A 24553-nucleotide genomic window follows, 5' to 3' on the forward strand; every position below is an offset into this window, starting at 1 on the left:
TGGAGCAAGGAATGCTTGTGAGACGCCTCGACCAGCCCGGCTGTGTTGGAGAGAGTGTGGCGAAAGTTGTATGCTGTTTTTCACAAAGGAGCACTGGGACTGCCAGACCAAACATCCTTGTTTCCATAGCAACTGCGTCTGTGTAGCTCTTGCTGCTCGTGGCCTCCGAGAAAGGAAATCGAAGTTTTTGATCTGGGCCTTTCTCGAGGCACATTTTGTTCTTGAGACAAGCTATGTTTAGAGTGTGTTGTGTGAGCTTAAAGTTGCGTTTTGGATCTATGAGCTGCGAGTGTCAACCAGCAACACAGGTTCGTGCATAATCTTCGTCATGTTGTTCGCTGCGCAGCATCGCGATATAATACCTTGCCAATAAACCATGCAATAAAGGCACACTAAAGATAAAGATACCAAGATAAGCTGTGTATTACTAAATCATGCTTTTAAAATACTGGAAAAAAAAAGAGCCGCTGTTACTGCGAGAAGAGGCTTAGTAGGCTACAAAGGAGTCAAAAACGGCACGTGGGTGGCGATGCTGCCTTGAAGTTCCTGCACCATGTTGCTGTGACATTTTCAGCTTCTACGGCATTTTGTAATGTCTCGGGTTTCAGTGCAAAATGAAATGAAGTTTCGGCCTTCATTTTCTCTTCTAGCAATCAATCTCTTGCATGGAAACTATTGAAAACAGAGGTGTGAAAGAATAATTTATCAGTCTAAACTGACTTGTGTTTCTCTTTAGTGTACCTTTGATGCACTAGTGAATAAATGGCACAAAGAGTAATCGACAAATGTTTGAGCTCTGTTGGATTTTTGTTTTGTCGAAGGATGTGCCATGGTCTGGAGCACGTGGCCTGCCCCACTCGCGAACGACTTTCTGGGGAATGTCCCACCACGAGGGGGGTGCTGGCGATGCAGCGCAGGATGATGCCTGGAACTTTCCCCGGAACACATCCCTGCCCAGCCTGTCCCAGGAGGCAAGCCTGCCTGCTCCGTGTGACCCCTGGAGCTTTCCTGAAGCCAACAAGGCCACCCAGGATGACAGGTTAGCAGCTTACCGCCACTGCGTCCCTACCGAGTGACCATTGGTGATGCAGTAAGTTCCCTTTAGATGGACTCTAATGGTCAATTCTCGGAATAAACTGGGCAGTTTATGGGCATTTGCTTTCAGTTTCTCATAAAACCAGTTCACTCTAAGTTGATGTTTTGGTAAGGCAAATCACATTTAGGTCTTCTCAAATTCACCCGCCGTGGTAGCTTAGTGGTTATGGCATTGCTGCTGAGCTTATGGTCGCGGGTTCGATCCCTGCTGTGATGTCCATATTTCGATGGGGGCAAAATGCAAAAATGCTTTTGTACAGTAAAACCTTGTTAATATGTATTTCACGGGACCAAACAAAAATGTCCGAATTTACCAAATGTCGAATTATCAAGGGTATCAAGAAAACAATAAACAAGTGCCTACTACGTCAACACACTTTATTTACTGAATGAATGAGCCAATCCTGTCTCTATTTCGTACAAAAATAGTGCAGAAGCTGCCATTCTCGTCATCTCGTGGCCGATTAGCCCTCGCAGCAGCAAAAGCCTCGCAACTTTCTTCACAGTGCAGCCGTGGCATGCGTCTTCATCTGAGGCAGACTTCTTTACTACCACGCATACATCCCGATTTTTTCACCAGTGAGCTGGTCGCCGTTCGTCATGATGTAGCCAGTGCTCTTCATCCTCAAAAGCTTGCCAAAACGAAAGCTGCAACCACTGCGGACAAAACCGCGGCAGCTATTGATGCGATCATGGATGGCGACTATGCATTCATGAAGGCACATGAGCAACGCAGTGCTGTGCGCGGCGGTAAGCCCAAGGCTTCAGAGGCACAACTAGGCACGAAGGTTTGTAGTGTTGCTGTCATTCACGTATGATTTCCACTGACAACTATGGCGATGCGAACCTCGCCACTTCGTTTTGGTGGATGCTGATGCCATTTTCGCTCTTTTGCGTTGCACATTTGCAGCACTCCCGCGCTCGCCGAGCACCAACAGTTGTCCAAATGAACCTATGTGCAGCCAAATACGTCCGAATTAATGAGAGTTTCAATGCAAAAAATAATGCATACGTTTGCCAGGACCAAAGGACAAGTCCGAATGATTTGAATTTCCAAATTGACGATTGTCAAATTAGCAAAATTTTACTCTATTTAGATTTAGATGTATGTTAGAGAGGTGTTCAAAATTAATGTGAAGTCCCCTGCTATGCTGTGCTTCATTGCCAGATCATGGTATTTAATACGTAATACGCCAGAATTCAATATCTTTTCTCTTGGATTTGTTTTGACAAAAGTCTTACTGTTTTACGTATTTTCTTTGGTGGGGTCCGTCTAGCGCAATGCCTCGGTGCAGAAACAGGTGTTGCTCATAATGTTGACATGAATTCTGCCCAACATACTATAAGCGTTTTAGTGTTCTTGACTATTAGCCCCGAGAACGAACTACAGGGGCGCTGCGAGTGCCGCTCGCGTGACGTCAGGGCACGGACTCGCGCCTATCGTCTGCTACAGTCCGGGTGCTTTCTGCGGTGTTTTCGTTTCTTCGCCCTCGTTCTCTCTGCTTGTATACTTATGGCGGTAATATCAAATATTTTACGACATCTTCATTCGCGAAAATTTATTCAAAGAGCTTATTTCTTAGACGACAATGCAGCTCTCAAAGGCAATGCTACAGTGCCAGCCGAAGGAGCGCAGACCAGCCCATTGTGGGTTTTTCATGCGCGGATCGACAACCGCAAAAAACATAGTGTATAATAATCCAATTATGATACCGTACCTGCTGCGGTGCAACAAGTATGTCTTGAACGCTGGCTATATATGACTTCTACAACAGTTACCTTGATTATAATCTGCTAAAACAGGTTTGCTCATGACGAGTGGTTCGTGGTATAACATCGAATTTGTGCATTTCTTCACAGAAACGCTCGGCAGTAACACGAAGACTTCACTGGACTTAACACAGCAGTTTAGATTCTACAAGCACCACTTGCTTCTTTAACTGCTTCTCAAAATTAGGCGGTCCTTCACGTGTTTATGTGAAGTAGCAGTAATTTGAAGTAAAGCTAATGAACGCTTACAGCTATTTGCAGAATACGAAAGGAAGGTACCAATATATATTTCCTTTTCCGTGCTACACATTCAACTCGCTTCAGAAATTTACTGGTGCCTGTTGCTTGGGGAATATACATGACGGCGAATATACTTGCATGTTTGGCGAACTGACAGAGGCTGCTCGGCCCAAATGTTTTAGTGAAATGTGCCTTTTCTACTGTATGGCTACAGCCAGAAAGAAGTCGAAGCGTCAGTCATTAGTATTATAGGACATATTGAAGATACCATAATTCCCCGGCGGAGGATCAAAAATCAAGTGAAATATGTGAGGCTTGTGGTGTTTTCTTTATGAAGGTTTGCGAGGTTCTCTTTTATGTATGACGAAGCGAATAGTTCTTCGTTTGTATAATTAAACAATGATGCATCAAGACATGGTGAGGCAGAAGGTGCTTGAATTTTACTTTTCTAGGCACCCTAAGCTGCGCTGTAGTACCTCAAGAATACTTTAGGCATTCCCATTGGCGCTGTAAAAAAATGCCTTATGGTTCAGTTTGAAGTTCTAGTGAACTGATGGGTTTTGCGAAGAACACGTGCCTCACCATACCAACAGTTGGTTCCTACCGTTGCATGAGGGGTGTGCCATACTGTATTGTCGATAAAGGCTACTGAGGGCCACCATGAAACATTTCATTGCTTACAGTTTTCATTTAATTTTTTTTTTTCATTTATTATACCCCTCAGGGCCAAGGGCATTACAGAGGGGGAGTGGTAAATACAAAAAGAAGACAAAGACAGATGGTTACATGAGTGTTTAAATGGTACCTGTATATACAATATTAGCTAAGGTTTCACGGAACTGTTCATAATTAATAAGGCTTACAATTTTGGCGGGAAGATGGTTCCAGTCACGCGAGGTTCGCGGCAGGAATGATTGCAAAAAACTTTTAGTGTTACATGACAAAATACTAACTTTGTACTGATAAACAATGCGACGGGATACATAAATTGGATGGGGGATGAGGTGATCTCGTAGAGTATGGTGATGGTACAACTTGTGGAAGAGGGCAATACGAAACGCTTTTCTGCGAGATGCCAGCGATGGGAGGCAAAGATTAGATTTCATGTTGGTTATACTCGCTGTGCGGTTGTAGTTAGCAAGAATAAAACGTACAGAGTTATTTTGAACCATCTCGAGGTCAGTGATTAGGTTTTCATGAGCAGGGTCCCATACCGGAGTCGCGTATTCGAGTTTGGGTCGTATTAATGTTTTATATAACAAAAGTTTCAAATTAGTAGGTACGTTGAAAAAGTTGCGACGTAGGTAGCCAAGCATGCGATTAGCGTTTTTGATTATGTTTTCAGTATGAAGAGACCAGTTTAGGTTAGAAGTGATGTAAACACCAAGATATTTATATGAAGAAACTGATTCCAACGACATGTTGTTAATGTAGTACGACGGTATTGTAGATGTTTTTCTGGAAACATGCATGACTTTGCATTTGTTAATATTGAGCTCCATTAACCATTCATTGCACCAGTTCCCTATCGTGGTAAGGTCTGACTGAAGTAATTCAATATTGTTAGCATTGGTAACTTCTCTGAAGATGACGCAATCATCAGCGAATAGATGGATATGGGAGTTGATAAGCGAGGGAAGATCATTAATGTAAATTAGGAACAGTAGGGGTCCAAGGACGGAACCCTGTGGAACACCTGAACGGACCTCTGTAAAACCAGAGTTAATGCCGTTAGCACAAACAAATTGCGAGCGGTTGAGAAGAAAACATTCAATCTATTTCAAAAGGTTACCGTCTATGTTAAGTTGTTTTAGTTTATGAAGTAATAGTTTGTGACACACCTTGTCAAATGCTTTTGAAAAATCTAAGAATATACAATCAGCTAGTGATGATTTGTCAAGAATATGGTGTAGTGCATGTGTAAATGATATTAATTGGATTTCACAGGAGTAAGATTTCCGAAAACTGTGCTGTGCTGACGTAAAAAATGAGTTCAATTCAAGGAAATCAACCAGGTTAGTAAAAATAATATGTTCGAGCATTTTACAGCATGTACTGGTGAGAGAGATGGGACGATAATTACTATTAGGGGATGCTTTGCTGCCGGATTTATACACTGGAATCATTTTGCCTATTTTCCACTCATTAGGTAGCGTACAATGGTCAAGGGATTGCTGGAAAAGTTTGGATAGTATAATGGAAGAATAATATGAAGTGTTTTTTAAGAATTTCGAGTTAATACAGTCGTATCCGGGAGCAGAATGAATGCTTAGTCCATCAATAAGCTTAACGACACCGGATGGAGCAACAATTATGGAGGGCATGGTAACGTAGTTATGGTTGGTAACATAGTTACAGTTGATTGGCTCTCTGTCTTAACCACGAAACTTTTCTCTCAGGTGATTGCTACTATGGTGAATCAACTATGTAAATACTCTATATGACGTGCTGTAGTGTTAGCAGCCATGAGCAATTCGTTTTTTGGAGGCCTGTTTCAGAGAAGGATGAAAATAGCAGCAAACTTTTTCATAAGAAATGCTCGCCTAACTCTTTCTTTTACGCATTAATAAACGGCCATATTTGACTAGAACTCACCAGAGTAATAAGAATCATGATGACAGTTTCGCTGGGCAGTGTCTAACACGGATAGCATGCTGATGCCAATTACCAAGATTTTTCTTCCATGTAAAATGCAATATCTCTCATAGCTAACTACTAAGTGAATGTTAAGTGTTTAGCAAAGCATCATACACAACTTCGCGTGTTGAATTTGCAGAAATTCTTTTTACATAAAATTTATGGACAGACATGGCGCACATATGCATTGTAAAACCAGTAGAACCCTTCAACGCTACATCGCTTGCGATATCCCAGCCACAAATTTTCTCGACTCACTTCACTTTTGAAGAAGAAACTGTGTGGTTCAGGCATGGCAGCAAAAAGAAGCCGACGTATCCTTCAATAAGTACGGCTCGAGCTGCCCATACCCCAAGCATACACAAAGGGAACGAGCACTCGCGGCAGCCGAGCGAGCCGCAGCGAGCTGCGTCCTGGCCGGGACATCACTTGCGAGAGGGCGCCACTCCAAATTCTCGCTGCTAATAATGCAGCATGAAAATAATGTTCATGGGAAAAATACACCAGCACACACAATCCCGTTTCTTTCTTTAAGTGGAAGCTGGAACGTTTTTTTCTTTTTTTCCAGGTGAACAAGCAGTGAGTTGCTTTAGTTCTTAACCCCCTGAATACAAAAATCGGCATTTAACAAGCCTTACATCACTGCAAGTCATTTTAATTTAGCAAAAACAAGTAGCAGTAGCTGCAGGGGATGCCATGGAGTGTGTAGCGGGCTCAGACTGTTGAAAACTGTCTGGACATTGACCAAGGTATTGCCGAGGCATGGGATTCGAATGCCCTGTGCTGTGTCCTGTGCATCTAGAATGCCACACATTCTGTTAAAATTGTACTTCTATTTCTTCTGGAGCTTGCCACTGCTCTTTCCACGCTAGAATCAGCAAACCGGGAACATGGCTGTAGCAGTTAGCCAATTTTCGTGCAGTGAGCCACAGTGCAAGAAAGAGCGAAGCATGCAGTCATGGGCTCCCTTATGGCCAGTTTGTTTCACTCGTACCAATTTGATGTGCAAGAGCAATCAGCTTTGGGGCTAATAGCTGTCATAAAAGGGTTTTTTCTAAATGTGCGAATGTTTTTTTTTCTGAGGATTTAACTTCTCTATCTTTTTTTTTCCACAGTGGCAAATAATGTACTCAAATTATTGTCATAGAAGTGGAAATTATACCTGTGTTACCACTAGTGGTTGCATTTTCACATGGGAGAACGCTGCACAATAAGCAAACATCATGAGCTTGTGGTGCCTGCAGCAGTATCCAATTTTTGAAGAATATTTGCGCTTATTAAGCAGTATTTTATTTTACCAGAAACTCGGTATAAAAAGCTAGAAAATGTTGGGCTACTGGCTGTGTCCAAGCTGGTTTGTATGCTTTACCGCATAACACTATCATACTGCGGCGAAGTGGACTTTAGGAAACCGGCCGCAGTAGTGTAACACATGTTAGACTCTTGCCAATTTTTATTGCTAACAAATCAAGTGCACTTAAGATTTCTACTTTGTTTAGGAGCTATTACGTAATTTCTAGGCTACGTTTCTACTTTGGAGACATAGAAAGTGGGCCTGCATTTGATTCGGTGGCGTGTTAAGATAGGGCAAATACTGACAAATGAATTGACGATGTGTTTTGGTGTTCTTTTTTTCTGTTTCTTGTTTAATTTGACCTGCCAGATGATTCAGTCAATTTTGTCTCTCACGTCAGAGTCTAATTAATGGGAATCGACTGTGCTGGATTGACAAGCGTGCAGAAAACATGCAAGGGGCATTGAGAAACACCTGAATTAATTCTTTTGCGTGTCAACCCTGGCTCTAACTTCCTTGTGACTTTCTTTTTAGATGGCAAATGTAAGCCCCTCAACAAACAGTATACCACTATTTAATAGCATTATCGTGCGTGCCTCCAGCATTACTGTAAAAAGCTTACATCAGTAGGAAAACCAAGCCATAAGATGAGCAGTGGATGTAGCAGGATTTTTCATATGTTGTGTTGAAACCATTTTTAATGCCACCACGGATGTCATGGCTTGCAGTAGCTTTGCACGAAGGTTATGTGGCAACTGTAAAACATCTATAATGAGCTGTAACTTTTGCAGGCTGCTGCAACAGAAGTTGTATGTGATGGCATTGAATAAGCTGTCGATGCCGGGATTGAACCCGTGACCTCGAGCTGAGCAGTGCAATGCCATATCTACTGGCTGCCGTAGCTGGTAGGGAGTGATTATGCTGATGAAAGCAAAATAACAGCTGAATGGGCGTAACTACATTTTTAAGAAGATTGCACAGGGTTCTTAAGATTCTTTCCTATCTGCAGCTCTCCGACGGAGGAGTGGTCTCCACCTCCACCAATGCACCCGCCACCGGCACCACCTTTGGAAGAGGATAGCGCTCAGCAGGTGAAAAAATGCAGACATAAATTCATTGGAATTTTCATTGGAAGCATGTGAAAGGCTGGACACTACAAAGATATGGGCATGGTGGTGTTGTGGAGCCATCCCTGCCAAGACAGAATAGGGCATTACAGTTGCTGGACAATTTTTTTGGTCATTTAAATTTTTTAGATTCGCTCAATTACAGTAGAACCTTGTTGATACGTTCCCATTACGTACGGTTTCCCGGCACCGACGTTTGCCGGCGCCGGCGCAATTGAGAATGCAAGAAATGACCTAATAGAGTTGTGCTCATTTTTTACTGATTCATACGTTTCTGGAAAACACAAATTTTCGCCACCAACATTCAGTATGTTGCCAAACTGCAATCGTATGATACGTTTTCTGGCCATTAGATCCCACCTAAACAAGAAAATGTGCTAGGCGCGCGCCATCGAAAACAGTATATAGCTGCCCACCGTGGCAGCTTCACCACAATACTTGCCCTCCCGTCCCACGTGAGAACGCCTGCACGTACTAAGTTTCTCATTTCAGTACCAGCAAATCTCCGGAGTCGTTGCACGCAGCATGCACAACTATCACTGCCAGTTCCATTGCGATAAACATCTTCATTAATCTGTTCCACAGAGCTTGGTGCCATTGGAAGCGTGGTACATGCTTTTAGCAGGCGATAATCCAAACGCGCTGCCATTCCCTGCTGCAGGCAGCGTGATGTGGCCATTACATTTCACTTCAGCAGCATCCGGCATGGTCTACCAGCTTGATTTCGTCTTGGTTTCTCACCACCACCTTAAAACACCACGCAATAGGAAAACAACAAAATGCGTCTCGGGCCGCCCGAGCACCGCCAGTTTGAGGCACTTTGGCGTCTTGTGCCGCAACGATCTGCACAATGCTTCGCATTACGTAGATGTCAACAACAGTGGAGTCTGTCAAATTTTTTACTTGCTTCGGATCATACGTTTTCCCAGTTAGTATGTTTTTTTCTCGTTTTTTTAAAAAATGAATGAAGCAGGTTCTTCTGTATTTGGGCTTTTCTGCAGCACTGCCACATTCTCTGTGGAACGAAAGTGTAACGGCAATTTAAATTTTGGGTGCCATGCTCTTTCTTGCTTGACTTTTCGGCATGATCCACGCTCGATATCACAAAAACGGCAGCCACAAGCAAATTTAATGCTATTCAGATTGTAGCTATTCTGCCCTTGCTTTACTTGGTGGGGTAGTTCTTTGGCTTTCCAACTGCTATATGGCCACTGCGAATAGGCCTGCATTGACCTGGCACCAAATCGTTACTTTCGTTGCTGAAAAACCGACAAAGCAGAGCTGGTTAGACCTGGAAGTGTGGCCATTGGCGGCAAGTGGTTGCAGGGAGTTTGCCACTAACTGTTTGTGCAAAGTGGCTCATTGATGGTGGAGTTTGCCTTCACACAAACATTCTAGTCTGACGGCAAAAGAGGCACTGTTTGGGTTCATCTGTCTCCAACCAAAGACAGACGAACACATCTAGCAAGTTCATGCATTTGTAACCTTGCGTCTAGGCAAAAAGACAGTTTCAACTGTTGACATTGCGCAGCTTTGGCACTTTCATGCGCAGTGCACACACAATTCTAAATGACAACTTTAGTGGTGCATACTTCGCTGCTGAATTCAATTTGGGCACTAGCGCTGCTTTTGCATTGCCCACTTGCTTTGTTCAGTGCTCACCATGCTCTGTGGCTTGTCTAAATTAAGCAGTACGCAGCCAAATTCCTGCAGATTAATCAGAATTTTATGCAAGTGAATAATGCATATGTTTGCTCGAACTGGACGGCAAGTTCAGATTATATGATTTTTCAAGTTAACAAGGGTCGCATTCGCAGGAGTTTATCGTAGATACTGCAACTAAGGTGTCCCTTCGGCAGCAGCGAAAATGGAGAAGTCCCTTAGCTTATCAGTCAGTGGGGCCATCAAATTGTACAAATAATGTTCCCCAATATTGGTTGGCATAACAGGTGAATCTTATTCTCCGTTTCACACATAACAGGCAGTGCTAGGAAGGCTGTCACTGTTCGCCTTCGCAAACAAAAAGAAGTGTTCATGTATGAAAAAAAGGTGTTATGTATGCTTATGTAATTTGACGTAACATTAAGTTTCATACTTTTAATGTTGCAACGTATGACTTAATTATATTACATGGAGGGCATTGCAGATCTGAACCTTTCAACACCAAACGAGCGGTGTGACGCATTTCTGCAACCAGCGACCACAATGCACTGCTCTTTCTTGGAACCAAAACATAGCATGTTGTGTACAGGAAGCACAAGATTGCACAGATAGTGCATGATTCAATGTACTTTATGTTGTAGTTGCGGTATATGAAGTAGTTAATCTGTAGAAAGTTTTGCAGATAAAAAAAAAACCACACAACAAAACCTGTGGAGTGGTTTTTTTTATCTGCGTGGCCTCCACAGCGTTGCCTGATTGCATGAAACAGAGTGTGGTGGCTATTTCATGTCAGTGTGATAATGGCCAAAACAATGCGAGCTAGAATGGGATGTCAGGGGAGCATTTCACTGCCACTAACTTGTACAGTCGAACCTATTTATAACAATATTCAGGTGCCACGAAAATTCCATTGTTATAACTGATAATTGTTATACGTAACCGGGTTGCATGAGAAAATCAAAATAAGGGGATGGCAGAGCTGTTGTGAGAAAACTATAATGGCGGGGAGGCCAGTGCCCCTCTCCACCACCTTCCTCCATCCGGCTGCTGATTGTGTTCAATCGTTTAACTGCTTCCATTAAATTTTATTTTAATGGAGCACACCGCTGAGCAATAGCTTGTGAACAAATTTCCTACTGCACTGGTGCTCTAAAAAACAACGAAATCGATTTTACTGTTGCAATCTCTTTTTTTAGGACTGCCTGATTGTTCGGACATTCTCGCGGCGTTGTGTGTGTCCGAAAAGTCGGTCAGCAACTGTATGTGTGTTCATAGTCGGCTGCCAGTGGTTGCCTTATTCTGCATAGCAGTCGGAGCGCAGTTTTATTCTTCAGTGAGTATCCAAAAGCCCACCTCTTTTAAGACCTACACCTCATAAAAGAAATTGTGGGGATCACATGAGTAAATATGGTATTTCTGAGGTCATGTACTTTAACATAAGAACACTTTCCGCACATTTCTTGAAAGGTGTGGCAGGACCCCCTTTTCTTCCAGTCTTATTCACGCTCTCCAATTGTGTTATGCAGGACCTTTCAGGAGCAGCTGTAGCAAGGCATGACTACCAGGCATCTGCACCTGGACAGCTCTCGCTAAAGGCAAGTGTCATTTTTATTTACAGTAGGGCACACCCCCCTTGAAGAACACTTTGCAGCCATCGACAATTTTGTGCGAGTACCTGTGGTACATTATAGTTGAATCGGATGCTGCACTATATAAAACCAGTTAATCACATTTCATCATCGTTATGTACGGAAAAAATCAAAAAGCATTTATGATGGCTGTGGTGCTCTGCCTTCTAAAATTTTTTCAGGTTCTTCTTCGTGGTGTTTTCTTATGCTGTCGAGACAGTCTGTAGCGACTTATGAAATGCCAGGTTGTTTGGAACATCTTCAACCACAGCAGTTCTTTAGCCACCTTGAAACTTTTTATAGGTGCAATAAATTGCGGTTCTTTCTATTAGTTCCACAAGCTGATCATTGTGCTTTCAACGATAAGGAAACCGTCTGAGTCTGTACAATAATTATTTCTGCTGTCATCTTATAAATTGCACTAGTTTTCTGAATTCTGGCCTTGCTCAATAACTGCAGTTGTCTCTTACATCTGTTCTCTTGATCTAATGCTTCAATACTCTCTCTTTGCAAAGAAATTCTAGTCATAAGTTGAGTTCATATGAAAATTGAATAGGCTTGGAACAACTGCTAGATTATCAACATAGTCACGTGGATTTATTTATTTATTTATTTTTTTTTTTGAGGTTGAGTAATGCTGGAAATAGCAGAGAGCAAGTGCAAAGCATGAAGCAAGTACTACAGTCAACTTCGGTTAATTTGACCCTGACAGGACTGACGAAATTTATTTAATTATCCAGTGGGTGTAATTGAACAAGGTGCAGAAAAAGTGCTAAAACACAACACCAATCATGGTAACTAATCATGCCAAACCTAATGTAGGAATAACATTAAAGCTCTGAAACAAAGTAGAAATCTAATGCGCACCCGATTTTTTAGCACGAAAAATGGGCAAGGGTCTAATCTGTGCTTTGCAAATTGGCAGCCACTTAGAGCCAGCTTCGCCACGCAATTATTTTAGTCAGCATCGCTGCAATACATTCGTGTTATGCGACAAAGCACACAAACACCGCGGAGGCGGATTTGGTTTCGTGTCCGATTAATCGCGCTGGCAATATTCAGCCCAATTTTCATAAAAAAGAACCACACATTAGAATCGGGTAAATGCTGTTACGCATATAATCTAACATTGTGAGCTATGGCTGTTGTGTGAAAATCCTACTTGGACAGGCCGAAAATAAGCATTTTCCATTGGAGGTTCTTTTGATGTGTGCTCAACGCGTACGCTGTCCCCTAAGCTTTGCCGAGGTGCCACTAGAGGAGTTGCTGTTGGGATCACCATAGGAGTCAGGCGCATGCGTGTTAATTGGTCAAGCTTCAATTATCCAGCAGTGGTCAATTTTAGGATCGAAGTAACAAAAGTTTGGGCCTGTGGAAATACACGGACGCCGGCCGGGACCTTCAATCGGGATCATATTAACTGGAGTCAAATGAATGTAAATCTGCTGTATTCTGTTTTTTCCTATATTACTCTTGCCAGATTCAATAAATTTATTCCATCATGTGCAGGGTTATCCGTAAATTTCACCTTCTCATGTGGCTTCACTGCCGTATGCTCGGCTTCGTTGAATTCTTACCTGAATGCAGATTTAACTACAGCGCCTATCCTTCAAAACTGATACTACACTAGAGTGAGTGAAATGCATTTCTTTGAATATAGTATTCCTGCAGAAAGATTTAAAAATAACTGAGACGGAAAGAGTGAAATGTTTGCTTTCTCCATTTCCCCTCAACATGCTTCCTCCCTGCTGAAGTGGTTCCTACGGAAGTATCCTACGTATTGCTCCTTTCTTACTATTCTTCTTTCCCTGGTGAACTTATAGTAACCCTTCAATGTTGTCTTCCAAAATTATCTTCCACGGTTGTCTTTGAGGTTGTTTGTCCCTCTATGACATAGGCATCGGAGAGCAACAAAGAAGCATTGACAGAAAGGGTGGGACGCATAAACAAATGCCGCTTTCCATTTTGCTGGGTGATTGGAGCTGTGTGTACACTCCATCAGTGGAGATGTGTGTACATTCCATCAGTGAACAGGGATGGCGATTTTCCTGAAGCACTTTCTAGTTCCGCTGAACCGCTTATAGACACTGTTTTTTGACATGGCTTAACACGGGTAATAAAAGCGCCTACATGAATACAAAATGACAGCCAATCAGTTTTGGATTTTTTTCTTGTAATCGACAGTATACTTGACCACGACCCGAACATTGATATATTCAAAGGAATCTTGAACCATAAGCTGTTGTGCTTAAATGTGGAAGTAAAATTCCAATCAAGGTTGACAAAAAGAAAAGGAATGTATTGTTCCTGTGTTCTCACGTGCTAGTGACGTCGATATATTGTATGTTTTAGATAATTCATTTTCTTTCTTTACCCCATTGTATGAATCAGATGCATATGCTGTTGAATATATGTGGTGTTTTGTTACGAATCTTGTATTAACTTGTGTAAAAAGCTTTGTTCCACAAAAACTTAAATTACGGCATACACATAATCCAAGGATGACTAAGGAGACCGCACGCCATTGGTGCAAACTGAACAAAGTAAGGACACAGCTCAAATTGTGTCCGTGTTCCTGCAGTTCAGATAAAATATTGGAACTACGGGAACAATTAAAGGATATCATTGAAAAGGCCAAAGGTTCTTATAAAAGTATTCACCTAAAAAATTTCATTATGGTCATCACCCAATAAGTTATAGCGACATATTTTGCCAAAAAAAAAAAATCCGGCCCTACTCTTTCCATCGATGGTATCCCTCTAATAGATAACACAGTAATTGCCAAAGCACTTAATACTTATTTTGCTTCTGTATTTTCCGTTGATGATGGCCGTACACCAGAATTCAGAAGTTTGATAACAAAGGAACTATTAATGATTTGTGTATCCTCGAAGAAGGCATACTTACGTTGTTCTTAAAATAGGTGTCAAGAAATCGCCACGTATAGATGGTATACCTAATATATTTTTAACACATTATGTAGAAAGGTGCTCCAAATATTTGTTTACAATTTAAGAAATCGCTGTTTAATGCCAAGCTTCCGAGCGACTGGAAATACGTGAAAATCACCCCAATTCCTAAAGCAAGCGTGCCTTCAGATGTGTCATCATATAGACCGATGTTTTTATTATGCACATGTGCAAAGCTCTTGGAGCACATAATTTTTAAACATATTTCTGCTTTTCTTGAAAATGAAAGCCCAATATGTTGCTTCGAGCTTGGTTTTCGCCATGGTTATTCAACAATAACTCAGCTCATTGAGACTATCCATGATATAGCAGCTGCCCTAGACAGACATAACCAGATTGACATTATACGTATTTACCCGCGTATAACCCGCCCCTGCGTATAACCCGCACCCCTAACTTTGAACTCGGCGGAAAAAAAAAAAAAAAACTCGCGTATAACCCGCACGTTTACCTGAAAAAAAAAAAATGAGCGCTAGAAAGATGCAACTCACACTCAGTGATCATTTCGTTTTCAGAACATTTATTCAAACGACCGCCACCACGTCACTGGTTATCCGATTCTTAATCGACGCCGCTCTCACTACTGCCATCCGAGGCTTCATCGCCACTCTCAAAGACGTAGTCGTCCTCGGAACCATCCAGACTATTACTGATCGCACATTTTTTAAAGCTTTTGCGCACCAAATCGGCCGGTATCGCTTTCCACGCATCCACGATCCACTGGCACAGTAATGGAATATCAGGCCTTCGCACGCGTCCCGTCGGTGTGAGGGCGTACATGCCGTCGGCCATCCACTGGGCATACAGCCGCTTCACGTGTGCCTTGAACGGCTTGTTCAGGCACACGTCGAGTGGCTGTAGCATGGACGTCATGCCGCCAGGTATTATGACGAGGTCGGTGCTGGTCTCGGCAAGGCGAGCCTTCACCGCATCAGTGCAGTGGCCTCTGAAGGAATCTAGTACGAGCATCGACCGGCGTGCCAGCAAGGCACCTGGTCTTCGCTCCCAGATTACTCGAAGCCAGTCACCGACTAGGCCACTGTTCATCCACGAATTTTCTTCCGCACGCACAACGATTCCTGGGGGCAGTGGAATGCTAGGTAGCGTCTTGCGTTTGAAAATCACATACGGGCGCAGTTTCGTGCCGTCAGCCAAAGCGCATAGCATGACTGTGCAGCGCAGCTTGGCATTTCCGCCGGTCAGCACGCTGACTGATTTGGAGCCCTTTTTTTCCATGGTCGTGTCCATCGGCATCTCAAAGTACACAGGTGTTTGATCAGCATTTCCCACCTGAGACAGCAAATAGCTGTGCTCCTTCCGAAGTGCGATCACATATCGTTGAAAGTTCAACAACTTTTCCTCGTAGGCTTCAGGAAGCCGCTGGCACATGGTTGTTCGCCGCCGCATAGAAAATGCATGTCTTCGCATGAAGCGCTGAAGCCATCCACGGCTTGCACGAAACTCACGTGGAATGTTCAATTCCCGGGCCAACTTCAGGGCTTCCATTTGCGCCATCTCAGTCGAAACAGCGTGGCCACGACTTCTCTGCTCCTCAATGAACTTCGCAAGCTGCGTCTCGAGGTGGGGGTACGCGCCAGTCTTCGGACCCCGAAACGCTCGCCTGTTCCGGTTCGTTGCTTCGAGACTCTCTTTTTTCTTCCTCCAGTCGCGAATGCACGACTCGTCGACGTCATGCTGTCTTGCAGCAGCTCTGTTGCCGATTTCTTCGGCAGCGGCTATAATCTTTAGCTTCTCTTTCGCTGTGAAACACTGCCGTCGAGTCGCACTCATGATGCCAAAACAAAGCAGGCAAACAGTGCAAACTGGGGTAAGTACACTAAACAGCGCCTAACGCGAGGCTCAACAATGCTGGCCTTTCGTTGGCCCTTCATCGGCTTGACAAGCATCGATGACGATGGGGATGGCGGACTACACGGGGAGGCCGCCGCACATTGCGGTGAAGCCGACCCCCCCCTCCCAAGGAAAAAATTCGCAGATAACCCGCACCCCCACTTTTTAAACGCGTTTTTTCACATTTTGGTGCGGGTTATACGCGAATAAATACGGTATTTCTAGATTTTGAAAAGGCATTGGACCGTGTTTCCCATCGAAAACTATTATTGAAGCTAAAATTAATGCTGAAAAAAATCACCTTAATTGCTTGGATAGAATCCTACCTATCACGTAGACGGTAAGTTATGTGTCCATTGACGGCGTAAATTCACGTGCCATTTCTGTACTTTCATATCATAAGAAGCCAACAAAATCGGGCCCCTCGGTTAACCCCCTTCTTGTTTATTTCAGTACTTTCAGGCATTCCACAAGGATCCATCCTTAGTCCTCTCTTTTTCCTCAGCATTATTCAGAACATACCTGTCAAGATACGGCTCTTTGCCGATAATTGCATTACATATCAGGAAATTACTTCACCTAATGACTAGGTTTTACTAAACATACCTCTGGATCGAATACATACATGGGGTCCAGAGCACCTAATGACCAGGTTTTAGTAAACGCACCTCTGTATCGAGTACATATAGGGATTCAGAGTGGCAGATCACCATTAACAAAAAGAAAACCGTTGCAATGACTATTACTCACAAAAAGTATCCCATAAATTTCTCGTACAGCTTTGATAATCAACCTTTGACAGTACTAACCAAGTATAAGCATTTGGGAGTCATCATTTCTAACAATTTTACATGGAGTGACCACAGTGACTATATACCAAAGGTGATGAAAAACTGGGATACTGAAGGGGGTGTTTGGGTAAGTCTACACAAGAAATTAAGCTTCTAGCATACAAAACCTTTATTCGGACACTACTAGAATACTCCGCAGCTGTGTGGAATCCATACACAAAAAGAAGCGTTTCAATATGGAAAGAAATACAGAGGAAATCGGTTAGATTTGTTTATAACAAATACAGTTGGCAAGCATTACCTACAGCTCTCTTAGAAAACTCTAAACTTGAAAAACTAGAAATTAGGCGACACCATGAGAGAATGAAACTTTTTTATATCCTTTACCACAGACAATTAGGCACAATGAAGGATACACATTAAAGCGACGTAAACCGATGGTCCACTCGCTCCTATCACACTAAAAAAGTAACTGAGCTTTCATGTAACACCAACTTGTTCCGATATTCCTTTTTCCCCAAGAACTATAACCAATTGGAATTCACTTCCAGCAGCTATAGTCGAATGCCCGACAGTATCATCTTATTTAGATGCTTTCAATTTGATAACATATAACTCTGATGTGCTACATAAACCTTGATGTCAATTTTTTGAATCTCTTCATTTATGTATATGTATATATGTATATGGTTTTGCAACTTTGCCATGCAGTCTTCTGATTTTGTATGTATGAAAACGATAATTGTAAGCCACTCCTGCCTAAGGTCTCAACCTAGACTGACAGTACTGAAATAAGTTTGTCTTGTTTCACGGGTTTGTGATATTTGACTTGCATGCTCTTGGCACCATTGCCTACAGTGTGTGAATGTTTCCTTACTGTGTTAAAGAAGTGTTGTAGTGCCCTCTTAAAGGGTCCCTCACCAGGTCTGAACATTTTGAGCTGACAAGTGCAGTGCTTACAGTGCGCGTTCACGATCATATCTGCTAAGAATTAAATTGCTACATGCTGCAGAAAGACCTGAAATTTCAGACTAAATGCTGTTTGCACTTCTCCTCGCGGGCGCCACGCTCCGAGATAGCAAGCGCACTTACGTACGTGTGTATGCTGATATTGCTCATATTGTCACGTGGTGGTGACGTTAAGAACACAGTAGCAATACCGTGAAAGACAAAACTAACATTTATTGGGCGAACCTTTGCCCACAAAACAAGCTACACTTATAGCACAATGATAGTGGCGAACGCGATCGGCGATCGGCGAAAATCTGATCAGCGGGTCAAGCACGTCGGCTTTTATAGAGCAGTCATCGAATGTTCCAGACTAATCGTTCGGACCCGCATGCCTTCCACAAAGTTCTACACCATTCGCGTCAGGTGATGAAATCGGATAACATAAGGTTCGGCGACAACATACAGCGGATAGAAGCATCGATGACTTTCCAGAAACTTCGTATACATGCAGGCGTGTCCCACGCTGTGCGATTACATTTGTTAGGCGGCGAAACGTGGTTGCCCGATAAAGATAAGTACACGTGTCAATATTGACACATGACACCCCGAGAGTTATTCAAGGCAACATCTGTTATTTGTGTAATCTGTTGCTTCAATAGACAAATTAAAGTTCAGAGAAATAATAAAACACACAAACCGAATGTCTGCATGTTTTTGTTTTACTTCAAAACACAGCGAGAGATGTACTTCCATTTTGTCTGCTTGTTCCCACGTCATCGCGCATGCTGAGAGCGAAACTGTCATTTTCAGCGCAGGATCATGCTCTGTGATCTGCTTGCATCTGCCTCAGTGTTTGTGTAGCACTGACCTATGCCGCTAGTCAGGCGTTCTCGTGCACAGCACGCAAAATCATGCACTGCGCAAAATGAGGCAAATGCAACAGCTCGCATGCACAACCATCAGTGAAAGTGCGCTGCACAGCAATAAAGCAAGAGAGGAAAAAGAAAAGAAAAAAGGTGGGGCCCATGACGTATGGTTCACACGATCCTCCAGCTCTGCTATGGGAGAATGCAGGGAAGGAATTTCACTTGTGGAGGCTAGATGGGGCAAGTGGAGAGAGTGTCCTTGTTGGCGGTGATGCTCGCCTCCTCAAATCATGGGTTCGCGGTACTGAAATATTTCTATCGAGGCTATTAATGTACCAACTTGAAAAATTCTTGTGGTAGCATACTCCCGAGAGGGCATGTCACAACTTCCAGCGTATAAACAAATTTGTTATTTGGCCTGTTGAGGGGCCCTGCTTCTAATTGCTGTCAAGCTGCGGTAATTTAATTGGACAGCAGCACTGGAAGCAGCGTTGGTGAAAATATAGCTTTGCCTTGGGATTGCATCTGCCTTTGCCTTGGGATAAAATTGTGCTTGACTGATTTTTGAATTTCCACTGTACATGTGGTTACACACATGGTTTCTTTCCTTTTTTCCCCCTGTTTTTCTGACAGGGCTGAGTGCAGTGTGGCAATACAGAGGCATGATAAGTGCTGAAAATGTGGTATTCTCAGATGTTGCAAGTTAGTGTGTGCAAAGTGTAGAGCATGTATACTGAGATATGGAGGCTGTAGGCAATGGGATTAAACATAAGTGCAGCACATAAAGATTTGATAGCTTTTCTTTCTGGAATCTTTGCTTGTTCTGTAGGCTGATGTGTTGTGAAGTGTGCAAGTACAGCGTAAGAGATACAGTTAAACCTCAATATAACGAAGTTGGTAGAATTGGCAATTTGCTGCATAATATCGAAATTTCATTGTGCTGAAATTCGACCTTTTATGCAAATGATTACAGTTGCCAATTAATTTTTCCTACACGAGAGGGGCCGAAAAGTTTTCTGAATTATCAGGCAGTTAGAAAAGGCGAACTAGAATGGAAAAAAAAAAAATCATTTTGTTGAATTGGAGAGTCGACGGTATCTTTGCATCGGCAGTACGAGGCGAGACCATCCATTTTTCTGCATCCACTCCGCCCCCTCGGCTGATAGTGTCGCCGGCAGTGGCACGATGCTATCATGAAAAGCTCGCAGCAGGAAGTGAATGCTTCGTCTGCCTGTTGCATCAACGTGTCTCCGAAACTTGACATTGCGCAACCTCCAGTACTGAACATGCGGGAAGACAATGCATGTGGCGCCACGCCTCTTTGCACAAGCTGCAGATTACCTCTAAAACAGGATGCGCAAGCTGTGCATGCGTGGGCTGTGTATGCCCTCAGCTGCACTAGAAAAGAAAACACCTGCCAACCTGCCCCCTCCCCCACTTCCTCCCCATCTCGTTGTGCGCACTTGTTTGCGTCGCCGCGAGCTAGCTCCCCTCCTGCCCTTTCCTCTTGCTCACACAGGGAGCTGGTGCTCATCAAGCACCATCCTTCTCAGCTCACTCTCCCACGTTTTCGCTTGCACCAAAACATACATCACGGGGGGGCTTGATAAGATCTTTATATGGAACACGATGCTGCTCCACTTCGGTGGTCACTTTTGATCATGCGTGCACTGTTTGAAAGGTGCGTTTGCAAGCAGCCACTTTTAATTTGACCATCTGTCTCTGCGGAAGTTTCCATTTATTGTCTTGGTATCCTTTTACCACAGTAAGTGAAATCTTATTATATTGATATAGTGTATAAACACACTTTGTTATATCAAGAATTTTGTTATATCGAAGCGTGTTATATTGAGGTTTAACCATATATCACTTGGGTTGTTACTCTACTTGATAGCAGTATCTGGTTATTGTGAGAAACTGGATTGTGGTTTCGCTAGTTCCTTTGTTTTCTTATATGAATTGACTTCTCATGTTGCAATGCTTAATTTTCTAGGTTCATGACCTCGTTGCCCTCCTTTCTGAAGAGGGTGCTGATTGGTACCGAGGTCGCTGCGGTAATGAAGAAGGCCTGGTACCCAAGAGCTGCCTGGACGTACTGGTTCCTCCAAGGAGAAGTCCCATGGAAAATGTAGGTTGCATTGCTGGCGATGCGCATCTTTCAGTAGCTTCACTCGCATTACTGGTGTGGCCAATGCGACCCTAACGAGAGCTGGTTGGCTATTCATAACGATAGACAGTGTACTACTATTTCTGACTTTACAATATCAAGTTTGAAGTGAGAATGTGAAGTATGAAAAGGAAGTTCATTTTAAACAATCTAAATATTTTCCAATAAGTGAATGAACTAGTGTATCCAGAGTCGCACTGCTTCCAAACTTCCTAGATAATCTTCCTTTTACTCTGCCATAGAGAAAGAGCCTCCGCACAGGCTGTTGCAGTGAGAGAAGTGCAATGGTGAGCTGCTGCTTGTGCAGCGCCACCATTTGCCGCGCGCCGTGACAAAGACCAGTGCTACGCGGCGGGCTACGCGTGCCGTGAGAAAGACCAGTGTAGCTCGACAGCGTATTTAACAAAGGATTATTGAACTACCGTGTTGTACTGTGGCTGAACCCTGTGGAAACTGATGGGCTCGGCGCACAACTATCGGTATTTCATGGTTTTGGAGATGAATCTAGTTCATTATATCTATTGGCAGGGCAACTTTACTTTGTTGAAGCAGTTTTAAATCATTGATTAGATTTTACATTATTGAATGTATCAAGAAAAAATAAACTAATGCTTACTAATCAACCTACCTTTACTTGCTGACCAAATCTGCAACCCCCACTTTTATTTCGCACAAAATTGCACGGATACAGTAATCCTCATCACCTTGTCAGTGTGCTGGGGCTCCTGACTTCCTTTGTAGTGCAGCTGTAGCATGAGACCCACATTTTCATCCAAGTAGAGGTGCTTTTCACTATTGCGCACACATCCTGATAATTTTTCTGTCAGTGAGCTGGTCGGCAGCAGATTGTGCGTTGATCGCGATCTAGCCGATGGGTTTGACACCAGCGTGTGGGCCAGGGCAACGTCGTGCTTCATCCTCAAAGGTTTCTGCCATGTTTGTGACATTGTGTGTGCCTTACATTGAGTTGCAGCAAAATTACTGTTCACTGCAAATACTGCAGGTAAATCTATTGTTACTGCCAACGTGATCGTGGATGCCAACAACGTAGTTCCTGAAAGCAAGCAGCCAACATTGGTAATGCTCGGCTGTAAATGAAATACAGTAGAACTGCGTTGATATGATCTCGCTAAGTATGGTTTCCCGGCGGCAATGTTTGCGATCAAGAACAGACGAAAAATAATTGGCCGCTAGATCCCATGTGAACAAGAAACGGTGCGAGGCACACGCAGTAGGGAGCAGTTGGCACCTGCCGCGGCAGCTTTGTTGCAGTACTTACCGACCCTTGTCATAGGGAAATGCCGGCAGGCGCTCAATTTGCTCTTCTGGTACCAGTAGCTATCCCTGCGTGTTGTCACACGTCCCATTCACAGCTGTCGTCACCAACCCTATTGCAATAAGCATTTTTCACCTATCTGTTTTACAGCATGCATGGTGTAGTGCTACTGAAAGGGTACTGGATGCTTTTAATAGGTGATAATCCAAATGCACTGCCTGCAGCACGGAATGGCGGCACATTTGCGTTACAGTGAAACCTCGTTAATTCGACCCTCATTAATTTGGAAAATCGGATAATTTGAACTTGTTCTTCGGTCTTGGCAGGCGTATGCATTATTTAATGGACTGAAACTATTGTTAATTCAGATGTATTTGGCCACACATTAGTTGATTCTGACATTTCTCGAAGTTTGGCAAGCACCAAAGCACCGCAAATGTAACGCAAAAGAGCAAAAATGGCGTTAGTGTCCACCAAAACAAAGCGGTGGAGTCTGCATCGCCATAGTTGTCAGTGGAAATCGTAGGTAAATGACATCAATGCTAGAACGCTCCGTGCCTATCTGTGCCTCTAAAGCCTTTATTATGTTTACTACCGCGCATATAGCACCGGGTTGGGCACGTGCCTTCATGACTGCGTTGTCGCCATCCACAATCACGTCGATATCAGCCACGATTTCGTCCTTAGTGGTTGCGGCAGACAGTAGTTTAGTTTTGACTCGATATGTGCGTCGGCCGTGTGCCTTTAGAACCGCCAGGTCGCCATCCATGATAGTGTCGACAGCGGCCATGGTTTCGTCCACAATGGTTGCGGCAAACAGTACTTCGGTTTTGACACACTTTCGAGGGTGAAGAGCACCAGCTACATCGAGATGGACGGCGACCAGCTCACTGGTGAAAAAATAATCGGGATGTATGCACGGTAATAAAAAACCTGTCTCAGGTGAAGACTAGTGCTGAAGCAGCACTGTGGAGGAAGTCATGAGGTTTTCGCCGCTGCGAGCGCTAATCAGCCACGAGATGACGGGAACTGCAGCTTCTGCACTGCTTTTGTGCAAAATAAAAACAAAATTGGCTCATTCATTCAGTAAATAAAAGCATGTTGACATAGTAAGCATTTGTTTCTTTTCTTGATACCCTAGATAATTAGATGTACGGTTAATTCGGATATTTTTTTCGGTCCCGTGAAATCTGAATTAATGAGTTTTTACTGTATCACCTGTTCCGTGCTGCAGGCGTTGCAAAGTGATTGTCGCGTTTCATTTTGGTGGCGTCGTACTCTGGAATCGCCGGCTAGCTTGATTTCATTTTGGTTTCATGTTTAAAATACTCCACAATTGGAAAACGACAAAGCAGACTCTGGGCACTTGAGTCCCACCAGCTGTGTGATGCGGTGAACCATACTGAGTGGGGAAAGGTGCCACTGTTACGGGACATAGCGTGGGTTCCTTAATTTACACACAATTTGCCATCTCTCATCACAATATAAGCATCAAGACAACTAATAAGTTTACTGGCAGACCTTCAGAATTTAAGGTAGACCTCTGCCCTTTTGTTGGCTTTAAGGGGGACATGGCTTTCGCATTTCGAAAAATGGCCAAAATATCGATTTTTCTTTAAAGTTACATTTTCAGTTTTTGTAACTTCTTTTCTGTCTGATTTTGAAATATCGACACTGTAAACCACGTAGAAGTGCTCTAAAAAATTTGTTTTATCAGCCAAGGTGGTGAAAAATTTCGTGGAAGTCAAGAAAGAACAGCCTTTTTCAAGCCACAATATCTCCGGAACGATGCAACCGAGCGCTGCCATGTTGGTCTCATCAGAAAGCGCATTTCTCCGTCTTCACATTTGCCACTTCAGCTACCTCCTCCATACAGAAACAAGCACACAAAAAGCAAATGGTTGAAGGTCATGCCGGAGCCTGCGATTGGCCGCGCCCACCACGTGATTCCAGCGCGGTTTGCCATTGGTCCGGTGCTTGCGTCATCTGCTCGGCTCTTTGCAGCTCGCGAGTCTGGAAGTCTCCACTCGCCATAATCTTGACGCACCAAAACGGGTGCTATGCGTACATTGCAGTAGCGTGGCTGATCCCTACGTTTGTGGACATCTCAGACCTGCGGCTAAGCATACCAAGCATCGGCGACGCAGAGATCGTGACCACAATTTGCATGCAGAATACTCGGACACGTGGCTGAGCCTTTCAGAAATCGCTGTTTCAGAATTCGTGACT

The 24553-nt window shown here is 43.5% G+C and overlaps 1 protein-coding gene across 1 annotated transcript in view; it reads left to right on the plus strand.

The window, feature by feature from the left end:
- The window catches only part of LOC142579181 (uncharacterized), a 39951-nt gene that overhangs the window by 5979 nt on the left and 9419 nt on the right, over window positions 1–24553 (plus strand). The window contains exons 7-10 of the mRNA XM_075689147.1: window positions 822–1039; window positions 8046–8127; window positions 11352–11420; window positions 20875–21009. Coding sequence (XP_075545262.1) covers window positions 822–1039; window positions 8046–8127; window positions 11352–11420; window positions 20875–21009 — 504 coding nt within the window. The remainder of the gene's footprint in view (window positions 1–821; window positions 1040–8045; window positions 8128–11351; window positions 11421–20874; window positions 21010–24553) is intronic.

The sequence above is a fragment of the Dermacentor variabilis genome, chromosome 4, assembly GCF_050947875.1.
Source record: "Dermacentor variabilis isolate Ectoservices chromosome 4, ASM5094787v1, whole genome shotgun sequence".
Taxonomy (NCBI): Eukaryota; Metazoa; Arthropoda; class Arachnida; order Ixodida; family Ixodidae; genus Dermacentor; species Dermacentor variabilis.